The sequence below is a fragment of the Odontomachus brunneus genome, unplaced genomic scaffold (assembly GCF_010583005.1).
Source record: "Odontomachus brunneus isolate Ranch 3 - 2012 unplaced genomic scaffold, Obru_v1 Obru_scaffold_039, whole genome shotgun sequence".
Taxonomy (NCBI): Eukaryota; Metazoa; Arthropoda; class Insecta; order Hymenoptera; family Formicidae; genus Odontomachus; species Odontomachus brunneus.
This window is the reverse complement of record NW_022639489.1, coordinates 223,464-248,369: the sequence shown is the minus strand read 5'-3', so window position 1 is coordinate 248,369 and position 24,906 is coordinate 223,464. Positions and strand designations below refer to the sequence as shown.

Sequence of the window (24,906 nt, the reverse complement as noted above, 5' to 3'; positions counted from 1 at the left end):
TACAGTGCAGCAGTTTCGTGTGTGTAAGCTAATTTTGTTTATTAAGAACTATTCATGATTGCCATGAGAGAGGCATGTACACCTGTGTCTTCATATTTGCATTTTGGAGTATTATTTTACAATTTATATGACAATATTTTTTATTGTATAATTAGATATTTCTTTTAGTAGCACTTTTTATATTTTGTGTATTTTAAATAAGTATAAATTTGTATTTTAAAGATGATAAGAAAAAAAAGAACTTGTGAAAAGGAGAAAAATGTAACAAGAAAATAAAACTTTTATATTTTTGCCAAACATTTTAATATATTTTTAACAGTATTGAGAAAGATCGCAATCGTTCGAGAAGATTTCATAGCAATAAAGACTGTATAATGAAAAGTTGGTTAATTCATGAAACTTTTATTTACAAATTAAGGCATTGTCGTGAATTTTACGTTTACACACCTGCTCTTCTACTCTCATTCGATTTGAAATCTTTAACCCAATCGACATCATAAGACATATGTAATTATCCATATTATTTATTTTATTGTTGTTAATTTATCTCTTTGCCTCTAATATCTGGATTTATTTCCATAGATTAAGTGGACATTTTTTCCTAATGAATAGTCCATCCGGATAAAAAAACCTGAAACATCTCGCTTAATCATAGAATATCAAAAATACGAAATAAGTTTAATGTAATTTCTTTGTTTTCTCAACCATAAAAATAACGCGAACTATTCTTAATAAAAAGTTTATTTTTTTTCTTCATCACGTTTTTGGGGAAGAAATTGCAATTTAACGCGGTTAATTAATGTTGATTTCCTATAAATACGATTAGTATTCTATGGTTAACGCCGTATTTGTCGTTAAATGTGGCGACTGATCTTGAACTTTAAAGCTATACACAATAATCGATTTAGTTATATATATACACACATACACGCACGCATACACACGCACACACACACATCTTGATTACGTCAAAAGACGATGGAATTGACAGAAATCCCTGTAATGAATTGCACTCTCGTAAAAGTATGCGTAATAATGACAAAAATTCGAAAAGTAGGATTAAAAATTATAGAATGGAGTCACATGTTTGAAATTCGCAAAAATTGTCTATTATACGAGATATGTATATGTATGGATATAATCTTAGTAACATATCGATTACTAATACTGGGATACTTCAATATTCATTATTACATACGTTATGCAATTCCGAACCATTTCATGGTCTTTACTCGCATAACTATATATCAACTTTCTTTAAATTTTTTTTAGGTGATATTTGCTCTAATATGATGTAAAAAAATATTCCATGTAGTAATATTAGGTGAACCACTCCATGTAGTAGCGTTCAATGCACGTTTCATTACCTTCGCAGATTTTATACTTTTAATTTTATAATTTTTTATTCTGTTAAAAGATATAAATAGAAAATTTATTATCAATGAGAAGATACATTATTCTGGTCTTGAAACAATTTTTACCTCGTTTTACAACAAAATTTTATCTCCAAGACTGACTTTGAATTCAAATCCTTTCTAAGATATTTCACGTGCTTCTACAAGAGTGCATTGTGTATATACGATTAATTTTTTTTATTTCCGATGTTACGAATGTAAATAAATAAATCACAATTGTCCAATACGGAGACAATATTTGATGCAATAGTGGGCCGAGGCAGAGCTCTCAGTTTTGTTACATTAGCAGCACGCTGGCAGCACGGTGGGCGAACTTACAAGCGAGCGCCCGTGTCCGTGAGCCTCAACGCTGCTGATGTAACAAAACTGAGAGCTCTGGGCCGAGGTCGCATTTAATATTAAATGCGCAACGTGAATAACAGGATTATGCCACTTTATTGCAATTGAAAAGGCGATGGGGGCCTTCAACGGGTTAACAATAAATCATGAAAAAAGAGACCTTTATACAATTTGCAATAACGATACAATTATTCCTAATTGTACAGTACACAAAAATCACGCGCTTGTTTATCGCTCCTTTTCTTTTCCGTATGTTTTCTTTTTATTAAGAAATTTTCTGACTGTATATAAAAAGTCCCAACGAATCTCGACGGCCATCGCTCGGCGAAAGACTTGAACGTTATTTTTTCATTTTCTTATTCTTCTTTTTACACATACGTACACGCATACAGAGTACATACAAACGTACACACACATACGCACATATACACGCGCGGTCTCTGCCGTTTTGAAAATGTATGTGTGTGTATGTGTGTATTTATCTATTTATATATGTGTATGTATTTTTACATGTTTGTCTCTTCATTATACAGTACGGCGGCTTGGAATCCTAATCGCGATTTCGAGAGAGAGAACATTATTGGCAACGCATTATCTCACCCGAATTTTTGCTTACTTGAGATATTAGGATGATTGAGGTATTACGTGCTTGCGTATGAAATGTTAAAGATTTTGTCACTAATTAGCCTAGAGAACTCGTTGATCGATTTTCAGCTGTACACACAGCGTTTTAATTCTCTCGAGATATTTAAATTTATATTCCTGATTTTTTAGATTATTGCATCTCTGTTTTTCTTGATGATTATCTTCAGTTCTAGAGATCTCTTTACAGCACGATGAAAAGTTATTTTTTCTTAGTTAACAATTATTAAAATACCAACTTGATATAAGCACGAATCGCTTTGAATGTACACAGTAGTTTAGTGAAATTAGATACAACAATCCGAAACGCACGTATAATTGACATATCTATAAAAGAAAATATATATATTTATTAATAACTAAATTCTATAACTAAATTTTAAAACAACTTATAAATACACACATATATATATATATATATATATATATATATATATATATATATATATATAAAAGAAGCCTCTAGCTTATAGATTGTTTTTTTCTAAAAAATAAATAATGGGCGCTTAAAAATTGCACAGCTTTTTTCATAAATTTCTTGCACAGCTGTGTATGCGTGTATGCGCGCGCGCGCGCGCGTGTGTGTGTGTGTGTGTGTGGTGTGTGCACGCGTGCGTCTTTCGCTATGTGATTATATATAAATTTTATTCTATTATTAACATAATCTACCTTCAACTCAACTACTCGAAAGATTAGTTGATATAAATAAAAAAACGGATTTTTCATACGCAGCAACGTAATAGTAATGCTGTAGTATAGCTAAAATGCATCCTTGAATCCTTGAACCCAAAATTCTTTATCCTTAATTTTTTTGTTTATTTTTTTATCCATGACTTCTTTAATTTTAAAATCACATTATTCTACTAGTGAATTTTGCTAATTATCATGAATTGTACAATCATTGTACATACTTGACTCAATAGATTCATATATATTTTTGGGTATTTGTAATAGAAAATTCGACTTTTTCATTTTAATATTCGTAGTTCTCTTTAATCAAACAAATTCATAGATCAAGACGACAAATTTTTTCAATTCTCTACTTTTGCTTTTCGCTTTCCGGATATTTAAATCTATGGATTCTAGGATCCTTGGATCATACAGAGATTTGTTCCGGAACAAACGTACGACAGTCATACGGAGTCGTTTCGATGGGCGTTATATAATGGGAACATTACATTATACGCACGCGTAGTGTGTATATATAATCCTTACAAAAAACATCGGTACATTTACTAAGTACAGAAAGATGGAAGAATTGGAAGCCGCATAAAAAAATCTCTTCAATAAATCTCTTGCTAGTTTAAGTAGAAACAATAATTCGAACGATCGGATTCTTCCGAACTATCGTTACATCGATAAAAAAAACTAATAAAACACTAAAAGGTACAAAGTAGTCCAAGAATTGCGCCACAAAATGAAAGGGCAGATATCTCTCACTCTCTCTGGTAATCAAATATATAACTCGAAAATATAAAGAATAAATATTCTATAACCGATAGCTGTGCTTTTCCAAAGTAGTTCCTTATCAAAAGCGATTTCTAGTACACATGGAGATGTTTCATTAATGTCACATAAGCAAACTACGTTTTTTCACTCATAAATAATGTATACGTGATTTATGTAATTCTTAGAGAGACTAAAAGTAAAAAATTATATGTCAATATTTCTGATTGTGTGTTAATAGCATTTTTAGATGTACAAATAGTATTTGATACTCAGGCACTCTCTTGTGCTTTTAGATTTTATAGTGTACTAAATCTTTAAATTTTTATAACTCAAAATTTTGCATTCCAGATAGAGCTCTAAGCATATATACGTTCTTAGATTACAGAGATGCTTGCTTTTTTGTCGTTCTTATGGCGGGTATATTATAAGGGATCATCTCCTTATTAGTCGTATTACAAGTTTTTATCTACTTTCCAGTCAGATGAAAGAAAGAAAATAAACCAGTCGCAACCGAGTTCATTAGAAGTTAATAAAGTTAATTAATAACTCACTGAATATATCGATAATAATGTCATTATTTCAATGCAAATTCGAAGAACTCGTTTCTTTCATCGTAATAATTGATTTAGGCGATCTTTGTTAACAGTGAGTAGAATTTGTATTTTTTAGTAGCAGAGAAGTGTGTACAGAGTAAAAACTCATTTCTCTTTTTATTCCAAATTCAAGATTTAAATATACAATTTTGCATTGGAGTGACGACATTAGCGCCGATATATACGTACGTGTTCATACGTGTATACACGCACACACATATGCCTGCGGGCGTACATGTGTGAGTACACACATGTTTGAATGTATGTATGTGTATATATATATATATATATATATATATATATATATATATATATATATATATATATGTAAATATAAAATAAAAATAATATAATATTAACAGAGGTAAAAGCACGAATAATAACAATTTGAGTTGATTATGGTAGTACAATGGATTTTGTACATTCGTTATGTTTCGAACAAACAGCTGTAATCGTGTACAAATGACGCGTTAGTAAATATATGCACATATGTAAGGATATACCATCGCTTATTGCCCCTCAAGGGCTACATCTAAATTATTCTAATTTGTTAGTGACATTGTCGTGCGATTCGTTTTATTGGGACAAGAAAATGTTAATTGTCAGATATCGTCTTGTCTTTAAAATTATAAGTTAAAAAAACAGTAACCTGCAAACGTTAAAATCGATTGCTAGTGTCAAAAAGCTAGAAATCTAATTTTACAGCACTTATTCCCTCTCAATTCCTCTCAATTCCCTGATTTATTTCGTAAAAATATTACGAAATAAGATGATACGTCACCGACAATCACGAGTATCGGACAATTCGTATCGACGATTATTAATGATAAAATGAAGTAAAACTTTAGTACAGTAAATTTTTTATTACAGTACAATTGTATTATTCGTTTGGATTTTGAGAAAGTAATTAATAAATTTTGCTCTCTCTACATTTTTTTAATAAGCCAAAATTCTCGGAAAATTTAAATTAATAAAAAAATGCATGCAGTTCAAGTTACTACAAAATAGCACCGATTATCATTTTCTTGCTCCAAAAACGAATGGTCAAATGTGACGCAACTTCATTAGCTTGGAGGGAAACAATGATATGCATTGGCCCAGTTTTTAATTTATCAACATTGGCAACAATACGATCCATAATTATTCGATTGATTATTTTATTTGTTCTTTTCTCTGTCTTCAGCAAGACAGCTTAGTAAACTGATCAACTATGCAACTTTTTCAAAGTTTCTGCGAATCAATTGGCATTCTTTGATGAATTTAATTAACAGTTTTCAACCCTCACACACCTTTTATCGCCATTTTTTATTCGCTGAAACTTTGTGACAAAAAATAAAACAAAGATTTTGCTGTTGGATAAAATAATAATACTAATGTTTATTTCTTATAAGTATAATTAAAATATTCCCAATAAATACTTATAAGAATATGATTATATATTTGACAATGAGCTTGATAAATAAAAACAGATGTTTACAAGCGGCAGAGTGGAGGGTTGATAAGAATTGATAAGAAATGTTTTAGCATGTACTCTGCAAAATTCAAATATCGCCTCGTTTTAAATGCTTATTTTAAATGTACAGAATGTCCAGCACAAAAGGCGTACAGTAGCAGGAAATATTTAATATATTATTAAAATGCAATATTTATGAAATGCTTAGCTCAATATTTGTGATTTTCTTGAAAGAAATAATTTTATTAAATATATTCTGCAAATATACAGATCTTACAAAGAAGCTTCGAGTTGTCAGATCTTCCTTGTTAGTACTTTATTTACTGATAATTTCAATGTTATGGTTTCTTGGATGCGTAGATCTTAAGATACTTAACATTTTTTCACACAATAAAATATTTTCAATCACATTTTTTACAATTGAGGAAATATGAATCTGAATCAATTAAAAATTATTGTTTTGTAGAAATCAAATATATAGTATTTATAAAAAATTAATAATTTACGAAATTTACCTCTTAATTCGCGATACTCTTAATAAATACGTGGATGTGAAAGCTTATTTGACTGAATACGCGACTAAAAAATCGTTGTTCTTACAACGATCGGCAGTGTTAAGAGAGAGATAGCTCTATCGCTGATAATTATATATTACACAAGCTTGAGCTTTTTTAAACCTTAGAGTTACAATATATGTTTTATCTTCATCAAATTCTTTTTCTCTTTTGATTATTTTGAAATCTAGTTTGTACACTTGGCTTTTCAAATGTTCTAGTGATTAATGTCGCAAAACTTTGAACATAGAAACTTTTACTCTTTAAGGATGTATAATACGTCGTCTACAATGGCAGTAGAAGTAGTAGTAAGAAATAAGCAGTAAGCAAATTGACCAATTTCATTCTCACGATTCAAGAATAATCGATTGTGATTGGTCTATTTACTTACTGCTTATTTCTTACTACTACTCCTTTTGCCATTGTAGACGACGCATAATATTTCTAGATTCCTATACTTTTTTATAATACTTAGATCTGCAAAATTTTAGAATACCAATTTTAGAAGTCTTTGAATTTTCAACTTTCTGTATGTGTTTTCAAGTTAGGTATTAATATCTATGATCTTGGCTTCTTGTATCCACGCATTCCAAGACCCATAATGTTTAGTGCTAAATTCAAAACTTTGAAATATTAGAAATTTTGAAATATTATAATTGAAATAATTAAAATCAAAATCAAAATAAAATACTCATGCATTTCGAATTCTATCTGCTACTGTTACCCTCTTTTTTTTACGTATCCTACAAGTTGCATTAGAAGCATTTAAAAACGTGATCGGAACGTTGGTATCTTCTTCGTAATGCTAATCGAACAAAGCTTTGCGATGTTTTGGCTCGAATACAAGAACTGAACGACGGCAACAACACAACATGGCCCATCAAACGACTCAGAGCGATTCTTCTCTTTTAGCTCTTTCTCCCCTTCCCCCTCTCTCTTTTTTTAATATACCTTTGCACCCATTCGCTATCCCGGACAGCGAATTAAGATAGCATCCGTAGATGCTATCCCAGTCACTCTATTATCATCGTTTTCTTCTTTCTCGCGACCGATTGTCGACTTCTCGCAAGTAACTTCTGCCCGAGATTGACTCTTCGCAATCCTTCGCCAGGTTTATTTCCCGAACGCACCGAGCTTGTGTTTCTCACCCTGCCCGTGCACAGGAATATCGGCACAACAGTTCGTCGTCCTCAACGGTGGCAAAATGGAAGAACACTCGCGCTTCGAAGCTGACTCAGTCTTCGTCGCGTTGCTTGCCAGGAAGATGGATACCAGCAGCTGTGGTATTGTGTCGACTGGATGACGTTTAAGGTATAAGACATTCGACCACGCTGATCGGACGTTCCCCCGCAGGTCAACGAGGGACGCTTCGAGGTCCTTGGCCGCACAGCGAGTAGTGGGTCACGTGAAGCAGTCCCCTCAGGATTCTCCGGAAGGTGCATTGAGCGACAAGACTGGCTGCGTTGCCAGGATTCAGGTGGGGCTAGGAGGCAGCTAGCGAACCTGATTCTGGCGGGTTCTGATTATTCGGCACCGTTTGCGCGGTTGTCACTTGATTGTATGGATGATTACTGTTGCACAGCACCGTGTAGATGTTCTTTACGTTGCTGAGTTTCTCAAAGAAAGGTATCAGGTCTAATAGCTCGGAATCCGTCATGTCGTCGAACCAGGACGCCACTGGAACCTGTCAAAATATTATCGTTTTTATTAATTAATCAGATCTAATTTACCCCTAAATATTATAGAAATTCCGGTTTAAACGAAGCTACCTATTGTAAGGAATATATTTTACCGCGTTATCTGGATGAAAAATGTAGCTGGCAGGACTATTATCTACAATAATGATCTGGTGCAAATCTCGGCCTAATTTGTTTAAATCCTTAACATAATTCCCTCTGTGAAACACACAAGATTCTCTGAATAATCTTGCTCTGAATACACCCCACCGATCTAATAGATCTGCCACTGGATCTGCATACTGCAAAATAACACAGTATAATTAAGAGATGTATTAAGCAAAATTTTATACATATCTCAACAAATTTTCGAAATTTCTTTTTAAAAGTCTCTTTTGGAACAAGTCATTTTATATTAAATTTATTTTATAATATAGATTAAAGATATATTATTGCAAAATGCTATTATTGTTAAAATCTCTAGTTGATACTTCAATTTTTTCAATTATGTAATTATTTTTACATACAAAGATCAAGCAATTTTTCACCTGATGAAGTAGGTGTTTATAAATATATTTATAAAACAATATATGTATAATTTGCATAGAGAATTGTATAATCAACATATATGCAATGGTGCGTATGTTGGTACATGCTAAATAAAAAGATAAATCTAAAGGATTTATCTTTTACAGATTAGGTATCATATCACTAAAGTAAACAAATTTAGTAAGTTTCATCTCTATTATATAAATAAATAATTAAATATTACATGAGCAACTATTCTAAATATAAACAATCTATTGTAATTTTTAAGCAAATAATACCAAAGAATATTTCAAAGATTATTTTTATATACTTGTTGAGTAGATTGCTTTTATTTACTTGTACATAGTAAGTATTATAGTAAATTATATAGTAGTATTAAAGTTTTTATAATTAGAACTAAAAAATATTTACTTTTTTATAATTTTTCTCTCTTTTATTAGTGAGAACATACCTTAGCCAAGCTTGCAGTGAACAATACGCATTCGTACAATTCACCCATTCTTTGTAAGAACTCGTCCACATAAGGCCTCTTTAAGACGTACACTTGGTGTACTGTTCCGTCAATCTCTACAGGAACAACAAAGTCCGCATTGTTGATCGGCTTGAAAGAACTATGCACCAGAGTCTCATCCAAGTCGATTACCATGCACTTCTTGTGCATGTCTTGATGCCTAACCGGCGGCAGCAGGAACCTCGGAGATCCAGTCCCCGGTGGTGGCGAGCCTCGACCATCTCCCTGTAGAGAACTCGCCTTGGAACTCCTCGAACTGCCACCTCGACCCCTTCCAAGGCAGCAAAATAGAGAACGCAGGAAGCCACGGCTTCTCTCCCTCGATCTTTTGCCACTAGATGGGCTGTTACTGGCTGCTTCATTTTCTCCTGGCAATTGGGCTATGATACACACAGAAAAATAGCAAGTAGTTATTAAAGACATTAATATCGTACATGTATTGTACCCCATAAAAATCATATATCTCTGAAAAAGAGACATTTATGCTTGTATTTTAACAAATGTATTTCTTTTTCTTGGCAAGATCTTTAAAGAGAAAGAGAGAAAAAAAGAAACCATGTTGAGATATATTTGTTCAATTAAATTTTACTAATATAGAAGCTCATATTAAGATTAAATCTAATATCAAATTTACATTAGATTCAAACTCAGTTTTTCTAAAGTATCTTACAGCCAAGTCAATAAAATAATACTGCCAGATGAAGAAGCATAATCTTTATCAAAAGATTTGAAATTTGTATCTTGTATATATTATGGCAATAATGTTGCTCCAATTAACCTTTTATAATATATGTTTTTTGCTGTTTCTTTTGCAAATTGCCACTATGCAGCAGTCTATAGCGCATAAAGGATTAAAGGGCGCATGACATCATGCAAGAAAATAAGAAAATTCGCTACATTACACAGAAGACAAAAGAATGGAATAATGAAGGGTTAAAAGGGGATGACAATGTAAATGAAGAGCAAAAGGAGATGAGAAGAGAGACATGCGAGAAGTTGTTCACGCGATAGAGAAGGGGAGGGGGGAGCGACAAGAGGTGAAGTTAAGCGAAGAGGTAGGGCGAGGAGAGAAACGCGGGTGCGGGTACCGTAACAGGTGCAGGGAAACGAATCCCGGCAGCATCTGGCGGACAAGCTTGCAGACGCAGAGAGGAGGGTGGCACCGGGTTAACACACGATACGCACCTTTCTCGCTGTTGAACGCACATATCTCGTCATCCCGCGACACTTGGGTGATGATGGACGATGCGTCCATTTAAACATTAGTCGGTGGTCCCTGCGTGCCTGATCGCGAATTCCGTTAACGCGCGCGCGCGCGCCAGCCGACGGACGGACAGGCGAACGGCGGGCGGGCGGGCGGGCGGGTAAGCGGACAGCAGATAGACAGACAGACAGACAGACAGTCAGACGGGCGGGTGGGCGAACGTGCAAGCGAATGAACGAGTTAGCTAGCTAGCGCGCGCGAAAGACACAGAAGGCACGACAGCCGTGCGTGCGTGCGTGCGTGCATGCGTGCGTGCGTATGTACGTGCATGCGTACGTACGTACGTACGTACGTCCGTCGTACGTGCGTGCGTGCGTGCGTGCGTGCATGCGTACGCGCGCGCGCGTATGTACGGCTAGAGCGAGCGAGACGAAGCACGAATTGGTGCGCGCGTGCGAGAGAGAAAGAGAGAAAGCGAGCGCGCGCACACTCACGACACACACAGCTAACCTCACTCTCTCGTTCGCAGCGCACGGAACCCCCTTGGCGCCTCGCGTCCCTCCCCTGCGCCGCCGCCGCTGCTTTCGCCCCCACCACCGCCGCCTCTACGTAGATCACCGCGCGACAAACGGAGACGCATAGGCGCAGGAATGATGCGCTTTTGAGATAAATGGGATAACACGCGCCACTGTATACGCGTAAAGGGCTGCGATGCGATGGGCACCCTCCACACAGCCCAACTGTGATTTCCTTAGGGCGACGATTCGCATCGACGAGCAGAAGCAATGTTGGAGCCAGTCACATCGGGAGTTTTCATTCTTCCGGAACGTACACGTGCACACTATTCTAGCTACTCAGCAACACGCTCGTATAGCCGCGATGTGTTCCTTTCCTTTTTCATGTGCCACACCTATCATCCGTTGCGCAGTTCATTGCTATTCCGACGGTGCATTGCCTCAGCGCGCACGGTTTCGCTGTTAGGCCGGCGATCGTGGAATTCGTCGCGTCAGGTGTGCATGATGTTACGCGATATACACGAGATCTTGTGGTGCACGTAATTCGACGTGTAAGTTTTTGACGTACGGAGCTAGACACTCGGTTTTGAGTGCGAGTGAAAACCTACTTTTTCAAGTAGTACCAATGTATATAACTGTTCAGCTGTGTAGCCATGATGCGTAGGACCCCAATTTGTATAGAAAGCAAACTTTCATATATACACGTTCTTATTTCGTATGCACATGGAAGCACGAGACGAAGTCTAAATAAAATTTATTTTAGCCGCGTTATCTGTGTGTGTGTGTAAGTTTAATATGAGAAACTTTGACATGAAATTTGTACTACAATTTATATCATATTATAAAATTGAACAAGGTCTGCCATTTAATGAAAGAATTCCCAGGAATTCTTAAAAAGAAAATTTAAGTAACTTTAATTCCCTCGCAGCACAAATATCCAGGAGACGTCCAGAGTACATCCTGAGAACGTTCTGGGGACGTTTCTACGTCCTCAGGACATCTGTGGGACGTCCCCAGGAGATTTTGTGCTGTATGGGTTTCCTTGTATACTTTCGGTAGATATCTCGTAGTACAAAACAAGTTACACAATTTACATGTGTATCTACATTTTTATTATTTGTATGAGTATAATATGTCAAGTGACATGTAATTAATCTTAAATATGATTTTTATTAAATATTTTTATTAAATAATCGCATATATACTTTATAATTTCTAAAATGATTTTGAATTGTTAACATTGTACTTCTCTTATTTATATCGTTATCAAATATTGTTTTGTTATTATCATTGCTAACACAAACAAGAGAGACTGTATTAAAAACATTTTTAAATAAAATATATTCTATCATAATTATAGTCTCTTCGAGCCAATATTATTGTTTATCTATATTTTATTAGGCTGCGTTCGGAAACACACATTGGGCGCATTCAGTAGAAAAAGCGCTCAGTGAGCAATCAACGATTATTGGTTCTTGCTATTAGATCCCTAAATCTAGACCAATTACATTGACAAATTACTCAACTGTTGTGCAACTGTTGAGTCTACTGAATGCAGCCATTGGCTTGGTTTATATCGTACACTTGATACGCGTACTAAATAGTAATTTTCTATTAGATAATCTTAATATCGACGATATATATATATATAAACAACGGTATATTAAGCTGATATAATATTCATCAACAAAACGTATTGTATCGATAGAAGCGTCGCTGTTGATATGCATTGTCGATATTAAGATTATCTAATAGAAAGTTACGCGTATTTAGTACGTGTATCAAGTGCACGATGTAAACCAGGCCATTGTGTGCACACTACTAGACGATAGCCGTTCGGAAACATTCAGGGCTGCGTTCCAAAATTCTACTCGGTGAGTAGAGTACATTTAATTGACCAATCATGATGAAAAAATCTTAGTTATTTTTGTTTTTATTGGTCAATTAAATGCTACTCTACTCGTCAGTAGAGTTTTGGAACGCAGCCCAGTGTGGCTGGGTGTATATCAGTTGGACACGGGGCAATTGGACACAGTCCAATCACAAGTCGCTGTTCCAAGGGACCCTACAAATGTCTCTAATCACACGGTGCTGTGATTGGCTGTGTCCAAATGCACCGTGTCCAAGTGCACCGCTCCCGTGTGGCTTGGGGTTAGACTACGAATGCGTTCCGAAGCGCATGAAGCGCGCATTTCCTATAGTATACGTAACATTAACTATAGATAAATGCGCGCATATACGGAACGCAGCCTACATTTTCCCGAAAAGTGGAGGGGATAGTATTGGTACAAACGAAAACCTCTAGACGATATAATTTTAATTTCTGTACATTAGTAACACTGTTTAAGTAGTGAGTCTGTTAGTTTGCAAAACCTTTTTGACGGATATGGGAGAGTGTAAACAAGAAATATCGAAGAATTGTAATTCTTTATAAATATTAATATAAAAAAACATAATGGAGCATAAAATAAAAATAAAATTATATTAAAATGACGCAAATAAGTGGAAACGTGGTGTGCATGGAGATAAACGAGATAAAAAAATAATTTTTACGAATATGTGAATATAAATGTATTTATAAATTAATAGATTATTATTATATACAATTGTATAATTTTCACAGAACGTGTAATGCTTGCCGCGCGGCGGAAGTCCGTGCGACAGCCAATCAATATGTAAAAATTGTTTTTTCGTAAGAGCTAGAAAGTTATCACGGAAAGCAGCATATTGATTGGCTGCCGCGTGAACTTCCGCTGCGCGGCAAACATTACCGCGTCCTATGTGCAGGAACCATATGGCCTAAGTACTTTTCAGGGGGTGGGACCCGATTGCCACGATATGATTGGACACAGATTGTAATGATTGGTTCGACCTAGTATTCACTAGATAATTCTTTTCATCGGTTGGTTATGTCCAATCGTACTGTGGTCAATCGGGACGCTCTTCTTTTCAGGCCGTGCTTATTATGAGTTTGTCGTGTTGCATGCCCCAACGTGTTTCTACTCGCTCCAACGCACTCTGATTGGTCCGCGTGGTGACGTGAACCAATCAGAGTGCGTTGGAGCGAGTAGGAGTACGTTGGGGCATGCGACGCGAACAAACCTATGGATTCGGCTATTTCCGTAATATTTCCGTTAGTTCCTCCAATAGGAATACTGTTTTCAAGTTACAATTTTATACCATCTAATGTTACATTAGCCATGGCCATTACTGCATGCTCTAACCTACACTTAGACGGGGCTGATTCATAAACGAGAGTGGTTTTATGTCAGTCTCGAAGCATTGTTTGCTCGTCGAGGAATGCTTCATTAAATTTTGCAATTTTATTCTCGCTATTCTGACATTCAGCCGAGATGAACTTATACGAGTATTTAGTAAATATGACAAGGTCATCTTACGACTTGTCGATAGTAAAAAGTTCCGAATTATTGAGCGCATAACTAAATCTGTTCATATTCTCGACATTGTGTCATCGAATAGTGTCTGCATTGCGCTTGTTGACTCATACGCTCATTGTACATTCCAAACGTCTAATTCATCTCGCTATGGTACAGAGCGACTAGTCGATGCAACTTGACATCCGAAATCACCATGATCGTATCTCTCTTGTTCTTCTACGGTATTTACTCGGCGTGTGCTCAGAAGTACGAAGGTTGTTTCCGCAGCTCTGTTGCGGATCCCGAGTTGCTCTCCCCAGTCTTTGGATATCCGAGTATACCTGCCGATTGTATCCGAAAATGTCGTTCTCTATATTACATGTAAGTATTTAATATAAAAAAATATCAACTTGAGAGAGAGAGAGAGAGAGAGAGAGAGACAGACAGATTTCAGAATGCTCTCGTTTAACAGGTTTGCAGGATTAATGAATGGACAACAGTGTTACTGCATCAGCAGCTTTGGCAGAAACGGCCTGTCAAGCAACTGCGATCCTTGCCAAAATGATACTAGTATTAGTAGTGGTACTGGTAATTACTGCGGCAGTCATGACGCTATAAGTGTCTACTCCACTGGTCAGCAAGGTAAAGTTTTGTCCAAATTGACATCATGGGTAATTATAAATGTATCGAGAACATTCAAATTTAGGGAGGAATAGCACATAAGAATGATATCGTAATTGTTACTGCATTGTTGCTTCATATAACAAATAATATCAAATATTATTGTTTGGCAAATTATTGCACACAGTATATGAAGATTATGCACCGATAACTGAGATAAATTTCTTTTTTAAAAACCGAAAGCTGATTTACTTACGAAATAAATCATTAAGGCTCTCTATAGGTAACACTTAAATTTTGACAGGAATAGGGCCATTAAGAGCTGATGCTGGATGCAAATGTCTATAATGGGGAGGATAATAATATTTGTAGTGTCAAACGTACGCGTTGAAATGATTTTTCGGTCTTTACAGCGTACGCGATGAATTAATTTTCCACTTACAAACCGACTCTAAATTCCCTAATATTTTTCTATAATTATTATAATTATTAATTATTAAAATATTTAGGGTCGGTTTGTAAGTGGAAGATTGATTCATCGTGTACGTTGTAAAGACGGAAAAATCATTTCGGCGCATGCGTTTGACACTACAAACATTATTATTCTCCCCATCATAGACATTTGCACAAAACATCCAGCATCGGCTCTTAATACTGTCTGATTTATTTATTTTATGTTATTGCTGTATACATGTAAAACAAATGCAATGTGTGGTTACCTGTATACATGTGGAACAAATGCGCAATGTCTTGTAGGACCAAGTCCACCGAGGAGAATATACGTAATTCGCGATGGTATAGACGCTCTTATTATAACGTGGGAGCCACCCAATATACCCAATGGCAATGTCAACTCGTATACTCTCCGTGCTATCGCCGTAGAAACACACGCGAGTAACATTTTACCGCCTGTCGAGAATCAGGTTCAAGGAGGAGCATCCAACAGTACAACTCTAAAGGGTCTTCAACCTGGCACCAAGTATAATATATCGGTCATCGCAAGCAATATGCAGGGACTCAGCGACGCGACATACGTTGTAGAATGGACTGCGATAGGTCCACCTGATAAACCAGCCATGCCTAAAATTGTGGAACGCGATGGTAGTACTGTAACGGTCGTTTTTACCGAGGGTCACAGCGAATGCGGACCGATCAGCACGTATCAAGTTGTGGTTGTTCAAGCTGGCGCCATACCTCCGATCGGCGCCGACGTCGAATACTTGAACTACAAGAACGCATTGGAGCAGGGTTTTAATTATTATGTTACCGCACAGTTCGACCCGTCGGATTTTCACAGATACCAGAGATTCATCGTAGGCGATGGGAAACTCATCGGGGGTTACTACAACGCTCCGTTAAAGGATAATTTCGTCTCCGCGCAAATCGGATTGGCGGTGATCTCGCGATTGCAGGCGGAAATGCAGCGCGCTTATTCTGATCTAGCCAATAACGCGTTCAGTCACGTAGCGAATCAAATGGATTCGACGGCTCTCGTGCTTTGTATAGCGATCACGATCGTGAGTATACTGCTCGCCGCTTCGATACTACTGTATTTCGTATTACGACGGCGACACGAGAGATTCCATATGCGAAAGCTGCCAGAACAGCAGGAGCTTACGTTGCAAGGTCCAGTATACGAGGTGGATAACATTGGCTACATTCCGGACGACATTCCCGAAAGAGTGAATCATTATCAGGAACTAAAGAAAAAAGTCTGGAGTATACCACGAAGTTCTCTGACCATCGACAACTTCGTCGTACGTAGAGGACGATTCGGTACCGTTCACACAGGAACTGTCTCGAGGAATGACGAATCTCACTTGGTAACGGTCCATACTATAGCCGATGGCGCGTTAAGAGGATCTGAGAAAAGACACATGTTACGAGAATTAGACGTGTGCATCCGAGCTGGTACCATGAAGTATCTCGCTAGCCTGGTGGGTACCTGTGAAATTCCCGACACGCTGTACGTCGTGTACGAATTGCCGCCGCAGATCTTGAAGAATTGCTTGTTGGGCGCGCGATGTGGTAATACATTCCCGGTGGATCAAATATTATCAATCTCATCCTCAATCGCGGCCGCCTTGCAGTATTTGGAGAGTCACAAAATTGTCCACACTCACCTTTGCGCACGAAGCGTGGGTCTGTCCAACGATTGGACACCTAAGCTTATGGGTCACGGTATCGCCAAATATGGCTTGGAAGACATGAAATATGCCAGATGGATGGCCATCGAGTGTTTCGACAACCAGAAGAAGCACCAGCCGGGCGTGATCTGGGCGTTCGGAGTACTTTTATGGGAGATGTTCAGTATGGGTGGTACACCATATTCGAATTTGACGCTTGACAGTGAAGTGGAGGACGCAATCGCGCGAGGTGTTCGATTGTCGCAATTGTTGGATATCCCGGACCCAATCTACGAGGTCATGTCGTCCTGCTGGCGGAACGATCCTGAAGAACGACCGACATTCGATGAACTTACGCGATTGGTAAAAAAAAATTTAATTTTGTTACTTCTCAAAAGCGTTTGTGACATTATTATTAAGACTCCTGGCTTCTCGCATTGTCTATCTCTTTTTAATGACGTCAGAAGCGAAAAAATGCATGCTGAAAATTCTTGCGAAATACTTGCGAAATTCTTGCGAAATTAAAATAAAAATATATATATCCATAAAGTAACACTTACAATCGATTAAACAAATTTGTAAGATATTCCGCTTCGTTCCGATTTTCTCGCTTCTAACGTCATTAAAAAGAGATAGACAATGCGAGGGGCCAGGAGCCTTAAGGCGCTTTACATGTATTTATATCCTTGAAGAAAACATTTGCTGATATATGACTGATTGTGTGTGTGTATGACTGATGCGTTCTTTTATTTATAGGATACTTTGAGTATTTGTCCCATCACCGCAATCACAGAACCGTATGTACCGGAATTGGAGCTAAATTAACATACTTATTAACATGTACATTGTAAGTATATCCGCATTTGATGAATAACGCAGCCTCAATTTCAAAAGTTTGTAAATATCGCACAGTGTTCACACAGAAAGCTCCTAAATTTAAGAGATAATATGCATTTATCGTTACCAATGTATATAGATTTCTAGTGGCATATCTACATTTTATCTGATAATATTAAACTCAAGTTTCACCATAGCCTAAGTAATGTACGATAATACTACAGAAACATCTGTACAATTTCCGTCCATATTTAGCAGCAAGTAGCTGAAATTAACGATTAATAATAAACAGGTAAGAAAGTTAAGAAAAAGTCATATTATAATTGATACATATGTGCATGAAGCGCGACAAGCGTTATTAAATACTATAGAAAATAGACTTTTTTTATTCTAGACATTTTTATACATTTCTTTTTTTTTAATACATAAAATATTACACTTAGCTTATCTAGATAATCTTTGCTCTCTCTCTCTCTCTTTCTCTCTCTGTCCCCTTCTCCTTCTCTCCCTCTCTCCCTCCCTCCCTCCCTCTCTCTCTCTCTCTCTCTCTCTCTCTCTCTCTCTCTCTCTTTCTCTCTCTCTCTGTGCGCGCACGTATGTGTGTGTGTGAAAATATTTGAAATTTTTACTTATTGATGTTCTAAATTTATTTCTATAAAAAATATTATAATTTACTTATATAAAAATATCAGTTGTGAGAAAATCATGCATATATCTTCGTGGCTTGTAGTCCTTAAAATCTCGTTACTTGTATACTCAAAAAATATACCAATGTTATTTTGCAATTACTAGATTTCGCAATTATTCGATAATACTTCCACACACATTTCAAGAGTACAAATATATTAAATTATTAATACTCGTGTGCAATTGTATATACGTATATTCCTGATTGAACAAAATTAGCAGAAAAACTAAAATTGTCGTGACAGATGTCAAGTTGGAAATGTGATTGCTTCAAGTACTTAACGCGATCCAATGAATCTTTCATTCGTACGATTCGTAGTGATATATTTAAGTTAAAATGTTGATATTTCTTTATACCTACCAACTATCTCTTTTTTTTAACTGAAAACACGTCCTTTTTTCGTGGAAAAACATATGTAGACTACATGTTACGTAAAAGTGTCATTGTATTGTAACATAGCGATATATATACAAAAATACCTATGTGTTATATAAAACGAAAAATACATTTTTATACGCATTTTATTCTACTTTTTTATAATTTTTATACCTGACGAATATTTTACCGTCCCACGATATTCCGATGAATTTCTCATTTTTCGTGATCGTTTATTTGTCAAAACCATATACAATACATAAAGTCTTATATTTTTGGAGAGCTTCCAGGGCCACTATTCTTGAAATTTTTGCGTATATGTAATTTTCATTGCGCAGCTATTTTATAGTATAATTAAATCTGCGCAGTAAAACTTACGTATACGCAACTATTTCAAAAATAGAGGCCCAGCTTCAGAACTTTACATTTACAGTTATGTGTCATCTGTGATAAAGAGAGCTCTCTACAGAGTGTTACTACTTCCTAACTTTACAATACATCTATAAAGAATATCTATAAACAATATTACTGTGAGTCGATTTTCTCGCTCGCTTCACTTCCGAGAAGAAACGATTGTCTGCGAGTATACGTTGTCTTTCGTTTACGTCGTATGTGGTGACGAAACTTTGCTCGAATGAGAATGCGCTGGCTTAGGACCAACCGTAAGTGTTCTACTTGTAGCAGGACATAATACCTGCTTGTACGCTTCTCTGTATAGTTTATTAGTACCGGCATAAATGAACGGATTTATCACTGCGGACGCCCAAGCGAGCACAGACGCTACGATATGAAGCACCGGAATTTTCATTTTGTCGTCGACCACGTTCATCAGCATCAGCGGCATGAAGCAAATCAGGAAACAGAGGAAGATGGTAAGCATCAATCTGGTTACTCTGGAATCCTCCCTACGTTGGAAGCCACCCCGTCGCTCCTTCGGCGCGTGTGCCTCGAGATTTTTCCGGCTTCTTTGAACACGCCAATATATGCAGAGGTAAGAAATACTGATCACCACGCACGGTAACAAGAAACCCAGAACGAACAAAAACTTTTTCGGGCTGGAACCGTTTTTCTTCAAAATGGTACAGGAAAAACTAGCCGAGTCCAATCCTAGAGTACCCCAGATTCCTAGCAATGGCGGCAACAGAAGCGAGAAGCTTAGCGTCCATATCGCTATCAACATCCACATTATGCCGCGATTGGTGTATAAGCGAGCGTAGACGTCCGACCGTGAGATCAGTATGTATCTGGAAAGAAGTCAAAATTTTGGCTGAGTGATTGATGTCTCTCTCCCAAGTGTATCTAAAATATGTTTCATGTGAATTTGACAAAGAATATTATATTAAATGAAAAATTTGTTTTATGTTCTTTTACTAATGTATATCGTAAAATCAATATATTCAATATATTCTTCAGGGGGAAGAGCACGCATACATAAATTTTATATATCTACGGGATATCTCAGACTCTCCTTCACAATTTTTGTGGGAATGTAGAACAGATTGAGGTGAACATAAATGTCCTATAGCGTTTAGCGATATTCGCAATAATAGTCGAGATATCAATTAAAAAAGATTGATGAATGATCACGTGCGATATGGTAGGCAAGCTGTAGTGGCGATATGTGCAGTTGTACTTATATAGGGTAAGATCGCCTATTATGAGATAGGCTCGTAATATGAGATAGCGAGGTTTCTGCTAAACTAATAAGTGCTATGTGTTGGTTCCACCATAAATTCATTACTCTTAGAATAAAACCTATTTAGTGGAAAATTCATTATTAGATCATGCGTGTAGTCGTTGCAAAAAAAAATTTTTTGGATGAAATTGGATGTTAAAAAGTTTTATGAGACAAGTCTTTAAATTTGGTTAATTATATAATAAATAAATATTTGGCAATAAATGCTGCATATAATGATAGCGTAAGATCATATTAATAGGAAAATACAGGACACGTTGAATTTCTTAATTGTAGATGTAATTTAGTGATCGTAAAACCGCAAAGCGAAGTTCGTAATATGAGATATCGGAGGTATTCCTAATATAATTCTTTAATTGTTTTCTTCATTTTCTGACTATTTCATTTTATAATAAGTATATAAGTTTGATATACTAACTACTTTGTAATTGACTCCTAATCTTAGTATTTTTATGTTTTTAAAATGACAGTCATCGAAAAATTATACAAGGTACCATGTAAAAATTATACCATAATTTATTAATTATAATTACGACTGAAGTCTGTGATTTGCAATGTTCCTACTATTGTATAGTAAAAGCGTTTATACAGAAAACTTCTTTATTTTTTCCCTTAATTTTCTAATATGAGATACGATCTCATATAAGGAAACCCTCTTGTTTCATATTAGGAACCCTTTTTTTTGAAAGGACAAAATCGGCACTTCTAATAAAAAATTTCATATATTATAAAGTATAACTGTTACTAACTGTATACTGATTACTAACTTTTGGAGGTAATACCTGAATGTTTTTCCCATAAGCTTTACATAAAAAGGAAAATTACGGTTATAAATTAAATAAATTACAAGTCTTTAAAAGAAGGTGTCTCATCTTAGGCACCTTTACTCTATTGTGTACTTGTATATTAGATCAAATTGAACAAAAAAGCCCTTTAGCTCATTTTATAACCATGCAAATAACCATGCCGATTTTTAGTTGTTAATGGAAGAAAATTGTTACATGATCGTATGTAATAATGCACAAATCTTCTTTAATTAATTAATTAATGTCTAAAAATTTTTGTGGTCATTTGCAAAATACCACCACAAAAAACATTTTTTTATTTAATTTGACCTAATATACAACGATAGACGGTGCTACCCCTTATAGAAATATCATACTAAGAATCATTGATAATTACTTATTTTCAGTATTAAAAATACTGGATAATAAGTAATTATCAGTGATTCTTAGTATGATATTTCTATAAGGGACTACAGCTTATCTACCATATCGCGCATGATTACTCACTAATTTTCTTGAGATTTATTGCGAATATTGCAAAACGATGGGACTTTTATGTTAATCTTAATCATTATTCTATTTTCCCACAAAAATTGCGAAGAAAAATCATACACTCTGTGTATGTATATATATAAATATATATATATATATATATATATATATATATATATATTTTTTTTTTTTTATTTGATACGAAACATACTTTATTCTCTCATATTAAAGTAGATTTTAAAAAGAATTTACCTATTAATAGTAATTGCCACCATACTGAGTAAAGATACAGCGACATTCCCATAAAAAAATAAGGGGAATATTTGACACAGAACCTCGCCTAGGACCCATGCTTCCTTCAAGTATCTGCTGGCGGTTAGAGGCAAGTTAATCGCCGAGAAAATCAAATCGGAGATACTGAGGTTTATGACGAATGCTGTGGTGGCATGTCGTCTTAATCTCGTATATCTTAACAATGCTATTACCGTCACTAAATTACCTGGAATTCAGATATATGTCTCGACTGTTAAGTACTTCGCAGCGGTAGCGTCGTGAATATAAGAGAACTAGAGAAATAGAAACGTTACCTAGCACTCCGATTATGCTGAATATTATAGCGCAAATAGCAGCAGCGATTGTCACGGATCGTGCATACGGCTTGAAATATTCATCATCTGGGACGATTTCGACGATCGTATCGTTCGTCACAATGTGCTCCATTTTTTAACGAGCGTAAAAGCAGCGGTTCCTCATTATTTGCCAAGTTTTTGGGTAGTGCTGTAATTATTTAAATTAGAAATGAAAAGAAAATATTAAAATCACCATAAAACAAAAAGATTAACAAGAATAACATGCGGATATTACACAAATTGGTTTTTGTTAAGCAATAAATGGGCAATAAAAAACACATAATAAATATCAGATCTACTTTGATGAGAAAGAACGGACTAAAGAGTTTACTAGTTCGTGTCGTCCAAGTTTTTAATTTCTGATGCAAGTTAAGTTTCGTGATGGAAATAGGAAGAGGTAAGAGAAAAGCCAATAATTATAATGTTTGCTTCGGTGAATTTGGGGGAAATGATAATTTTGCAAAATAAATTCCCTTCAATTAAATCTTTCTTTTGTAATTTATTTATTTCTATAGAGAAGTTGCGACAAGCGGCACCACAACCTCTGCAATTAGACGATACACACACACACACACACACATACACATACAGGGTGAGTCATTTTAATCGAACCAGGCAAATATCTCGAAAAATATGGAAAATACGGAAAAATATTTCAAACAAATTTATATAGTTCGAAAGGGGACATAAGATGGTGTAATTGGCTTGACCCTGGATAGTCATTTGAAAGTCACGTGAAGGTCATTTTCAATTTCTTAAATGGAAACCTTCATTTTTCATTACATATTCTTATAGCTTACCTCGAGAGCTTTCCAAAACACTATAATAAAATATTTTTTCATTAAGTATCTTTCGAGTTAAAAGGCTTCAAAGTTACAATATTGTTGCCATTAGCATTGGTACCCAAGGTGTTCGACCGACGGCTGAAACCTTTTGAATGTTGTTCAGGGCCATGACCTTGACAACATTTGTCAAGGTCAAGGCGATTGGAGGCTGTTCCTAATATTTTTATTTCTTCAAATTTTACAGTGAAAACAAAAATAATAATTTAAAATCATGGGGTAACATCTGGAGTCCGGTTGACTCTAAAGGATCATATGAAGGTCACAATGCTTTGTCGGGGCCACAAAGAAGCACACGTGTAAAATCCCATTAATAAATTTCTTTAATAATCATAGCATTGTGATCTTCAAATGATACTTTAGAGTCAATCGGACTCCACATGTTACCCCATGATTTTAAATTATTATTTTTGTTTTCACTGTAAAATTTGAAGAAATGAAAATATTAGCAATAGCCTCCAATCGCCTTGACCTTGACAAATGTTATGGCCCTGAACAACATTCAAAAGGTTTCAGCCGTCGGTCGAACACCTTGGGTACCAATGCTAATGGCAACAATATTGTAACTTTGTAGCCTTTTAACTCGAAAGATACTTAATGAAAAAATATTTTATTATAGTGTTTTGGAAAGCTCTCGAGGTAAGCTATAAGAATATGTAATGAAAAATGGAGGTTTCCATTTAAGAAATTGAAAGTGACTTTCACGTGACTTTCAAACGACTATCCAAGATCAAGCCAATTACACCATCATATGTCCCCCTCCGAACCATACAACTTTTGTTTGAAATATTTTTCCGTATCTTCCATATTTTTCGAGATATTTGCCTGGTTTGATTAAAATGACTCACCCTGTATATACAGGGTGTAAAAAATTAGACCGACAAACATTGAGGGGAAATAGAGAATATAAAAACAAACATATTTTGTTAATAATGTTTTTCTCTACGACGCTTCGTTTTAATAGTACAGGGTACAAAATAGGAATTTTATGATTTTAATAAAAAACAAACATATAAGTGGAAAAATTAAATTTATTTCAATTACACATATATATTTTAATCTTCAAAAAACAATGAACAAAAGAACGGAACAAAAATGCGTAATTAATTAGCTCAATTTATAATAAATGTTAAAAAATCCCTCCATTTGCTTCATACATACATAATATATATATATGAAAAAATGTTTAATATAAAATTTGTAGGTTTTTGAGGGGGACATAAAAGACTACTATTTGTCTGACCTTGGATGGAGGCGTTAAGGTCACGCCAAAGTTAACTTGAATTTTTTAAATAAAATATCCTACTCTTTATTGCATATTCTTGTAGTTTATCTTCAAAGCTTTTCAAAACACCATAATAACGTATTTTTTCATTAAGTACTTTTTGAATAATGAAACTTGAAAGTTACAGTATCGCCGGCATTAGCATTATAAATTGAGCTAATCGCGCATTTTTGTTCCGTTATTTTGTTCATTGTTTTTTGAAGATTAAAATATATATATGTAATTGAAATAAATTTAATTTTTCCACTTATAT

General features: G+C 35.5%; 3 protein-coding genes across 10 annotated transcripts in view; 1 reads left to right on the top strand and 2 right to left on the bottom strand.

Annotated features, from left to right (window-relative positions):
* Positions 1-725: 725 nt before the first annotated feature.
* Positions 726-11,791, bottom strand: LOC116844078 (carboxy-terminal domain RNA polymerase II polypeptide A small phosphatase 1). Of its 2 annotated transcripts, none has more exons than XM_032815194.1 (4): positions 10,367-11,791; positions 9,122-9,561; positions 8,238-8,423; positions 726-8,129 (listed from the first exon to the last, which is right to left on the bottom strand). In XM_032815194.1, exons 1-4 carry the CDS (start codon positions 10,434-10,436, stop codon positions 7,929-7,931), a joined length of 897 nt encoding a protein of 298 aa, XP_032671085.1. In that variant the 5' UTR covers positions 10,437-11,791; the 3' UTR covers positions 726-7,928. The 2 variants fall into 2 exon arrangements, with proteins under 2 accessions (XP_032671085.1, XP_032671086.1); XM_032815195.1 differs by lacking the exon at positions 10,367-11,791 and adding an exon at positions 9,960-10,318.
* Positions 11,792-14,099: 2,308 nt separating this feature from the next.
* On the top strand, positions 14,100-18,376 carry LOC116844129 (proto-oncogene tyrosine-protein kinase Src-like). Of its 2 annotated transcripts, none has more exons than XM_032815291.1 (4): positions 14,100-14,658; positions 14,750-14,919; positions 15,655-17,387; positions 17,781-18,376. In XM_032815291.1, exons 1-4 carry the CDS (start codon positions 14,492-14,494, stop codon positions 17,847-17,849), a joined length of 2,139 nt encoding a protein of 712 aa, XP_032671182.1. In that variant the 5' UTR covers positions 14,100-14,491; the 3' UTR covers positions 17,850-18,376. The 2 variants fall into 2 exon arrangements, with proteins under 2 accessions (XP_032671182.1, XP_032671181.1); XM_032815290.1 differs by having other exon boundaries at positions 14,732-14,919.
* A 350-nt stretch (positions 18,377-18,726) lies between these two features.
* The window catches only part of LOC116844059 (protein trapped in endoderm-1), a 13,980-nt gene continuing 7,800 nt past the window's right edge, over positions 18,727-24,906 (bottom strand). For all 6 annotated transcript variants that reach the window (XM_032815158.1, XM_032815160.1, XM_032815159.1 and 3 more), the window contains 3 exons: positions 22,485-22,674; positions 22,150-22,396; positions 18,727-20,168 (listed from right to left, as the gene is read on the bottom strand). In XM_032815158.1, coding sequence (XP_032671049.1) covers positions 19,526-20,168; positions 22,150-22,396; positions 22,485-22,617 — 1,023 coding nt within the window. In that variant the 5' untranslated portion in view covers positions 22,618-22,674 and the 3' untranslated portion in view covers positions 18,727-19,525. The remainder of the gene's footprint in view (positions 20,169-22,149; positions 22,397-22,484; positions 22,675-24,906) is intronic.

Coding starts and splice junctions, on each gene's coding strand:
- LOC116844078 (XM_032815194.1), bottom strand. CDS start 10,436: ATGGACGCATCGTCCATCATCACCCAAGTGTCGCGGGATGACGAGATA. Junction 9,562..10,366: donor TGCGTTCAACAGCGAGAAAG/GTGCGTATCGTG, acceptor TGTGTATCATAG/CCCAATTGCCAGGAGAAAAT. Junction 8,130..8,237: donor TTTTTCATCCAGATAACGCG/GTAAAATATATT, acceptor ATATTTTGACAG/GTTCCAGTGGCGTCCTGGTT.
- LOC116844129 (XM_032815290.1), top strand. CDS start 14,492: ATGATCGTATCTCTCTTGTTCTTCTACGGTATTTACTCGGCGTGTGCT. Junction 14,659..14,731: donor TGTCGTTCTCTATATTACAT/GTAAGTATTTAA, acceptor GACAGATTTCAG/AATGCTCTCGTTTAACAGGT. Junction 14,920..15,654: donor CTACTCCACTGGTCAGCAAG/GTAAAGTTTTGT, acceptor AATGTCTTGTAG/GACCAAGTCCACCGAGGAGA.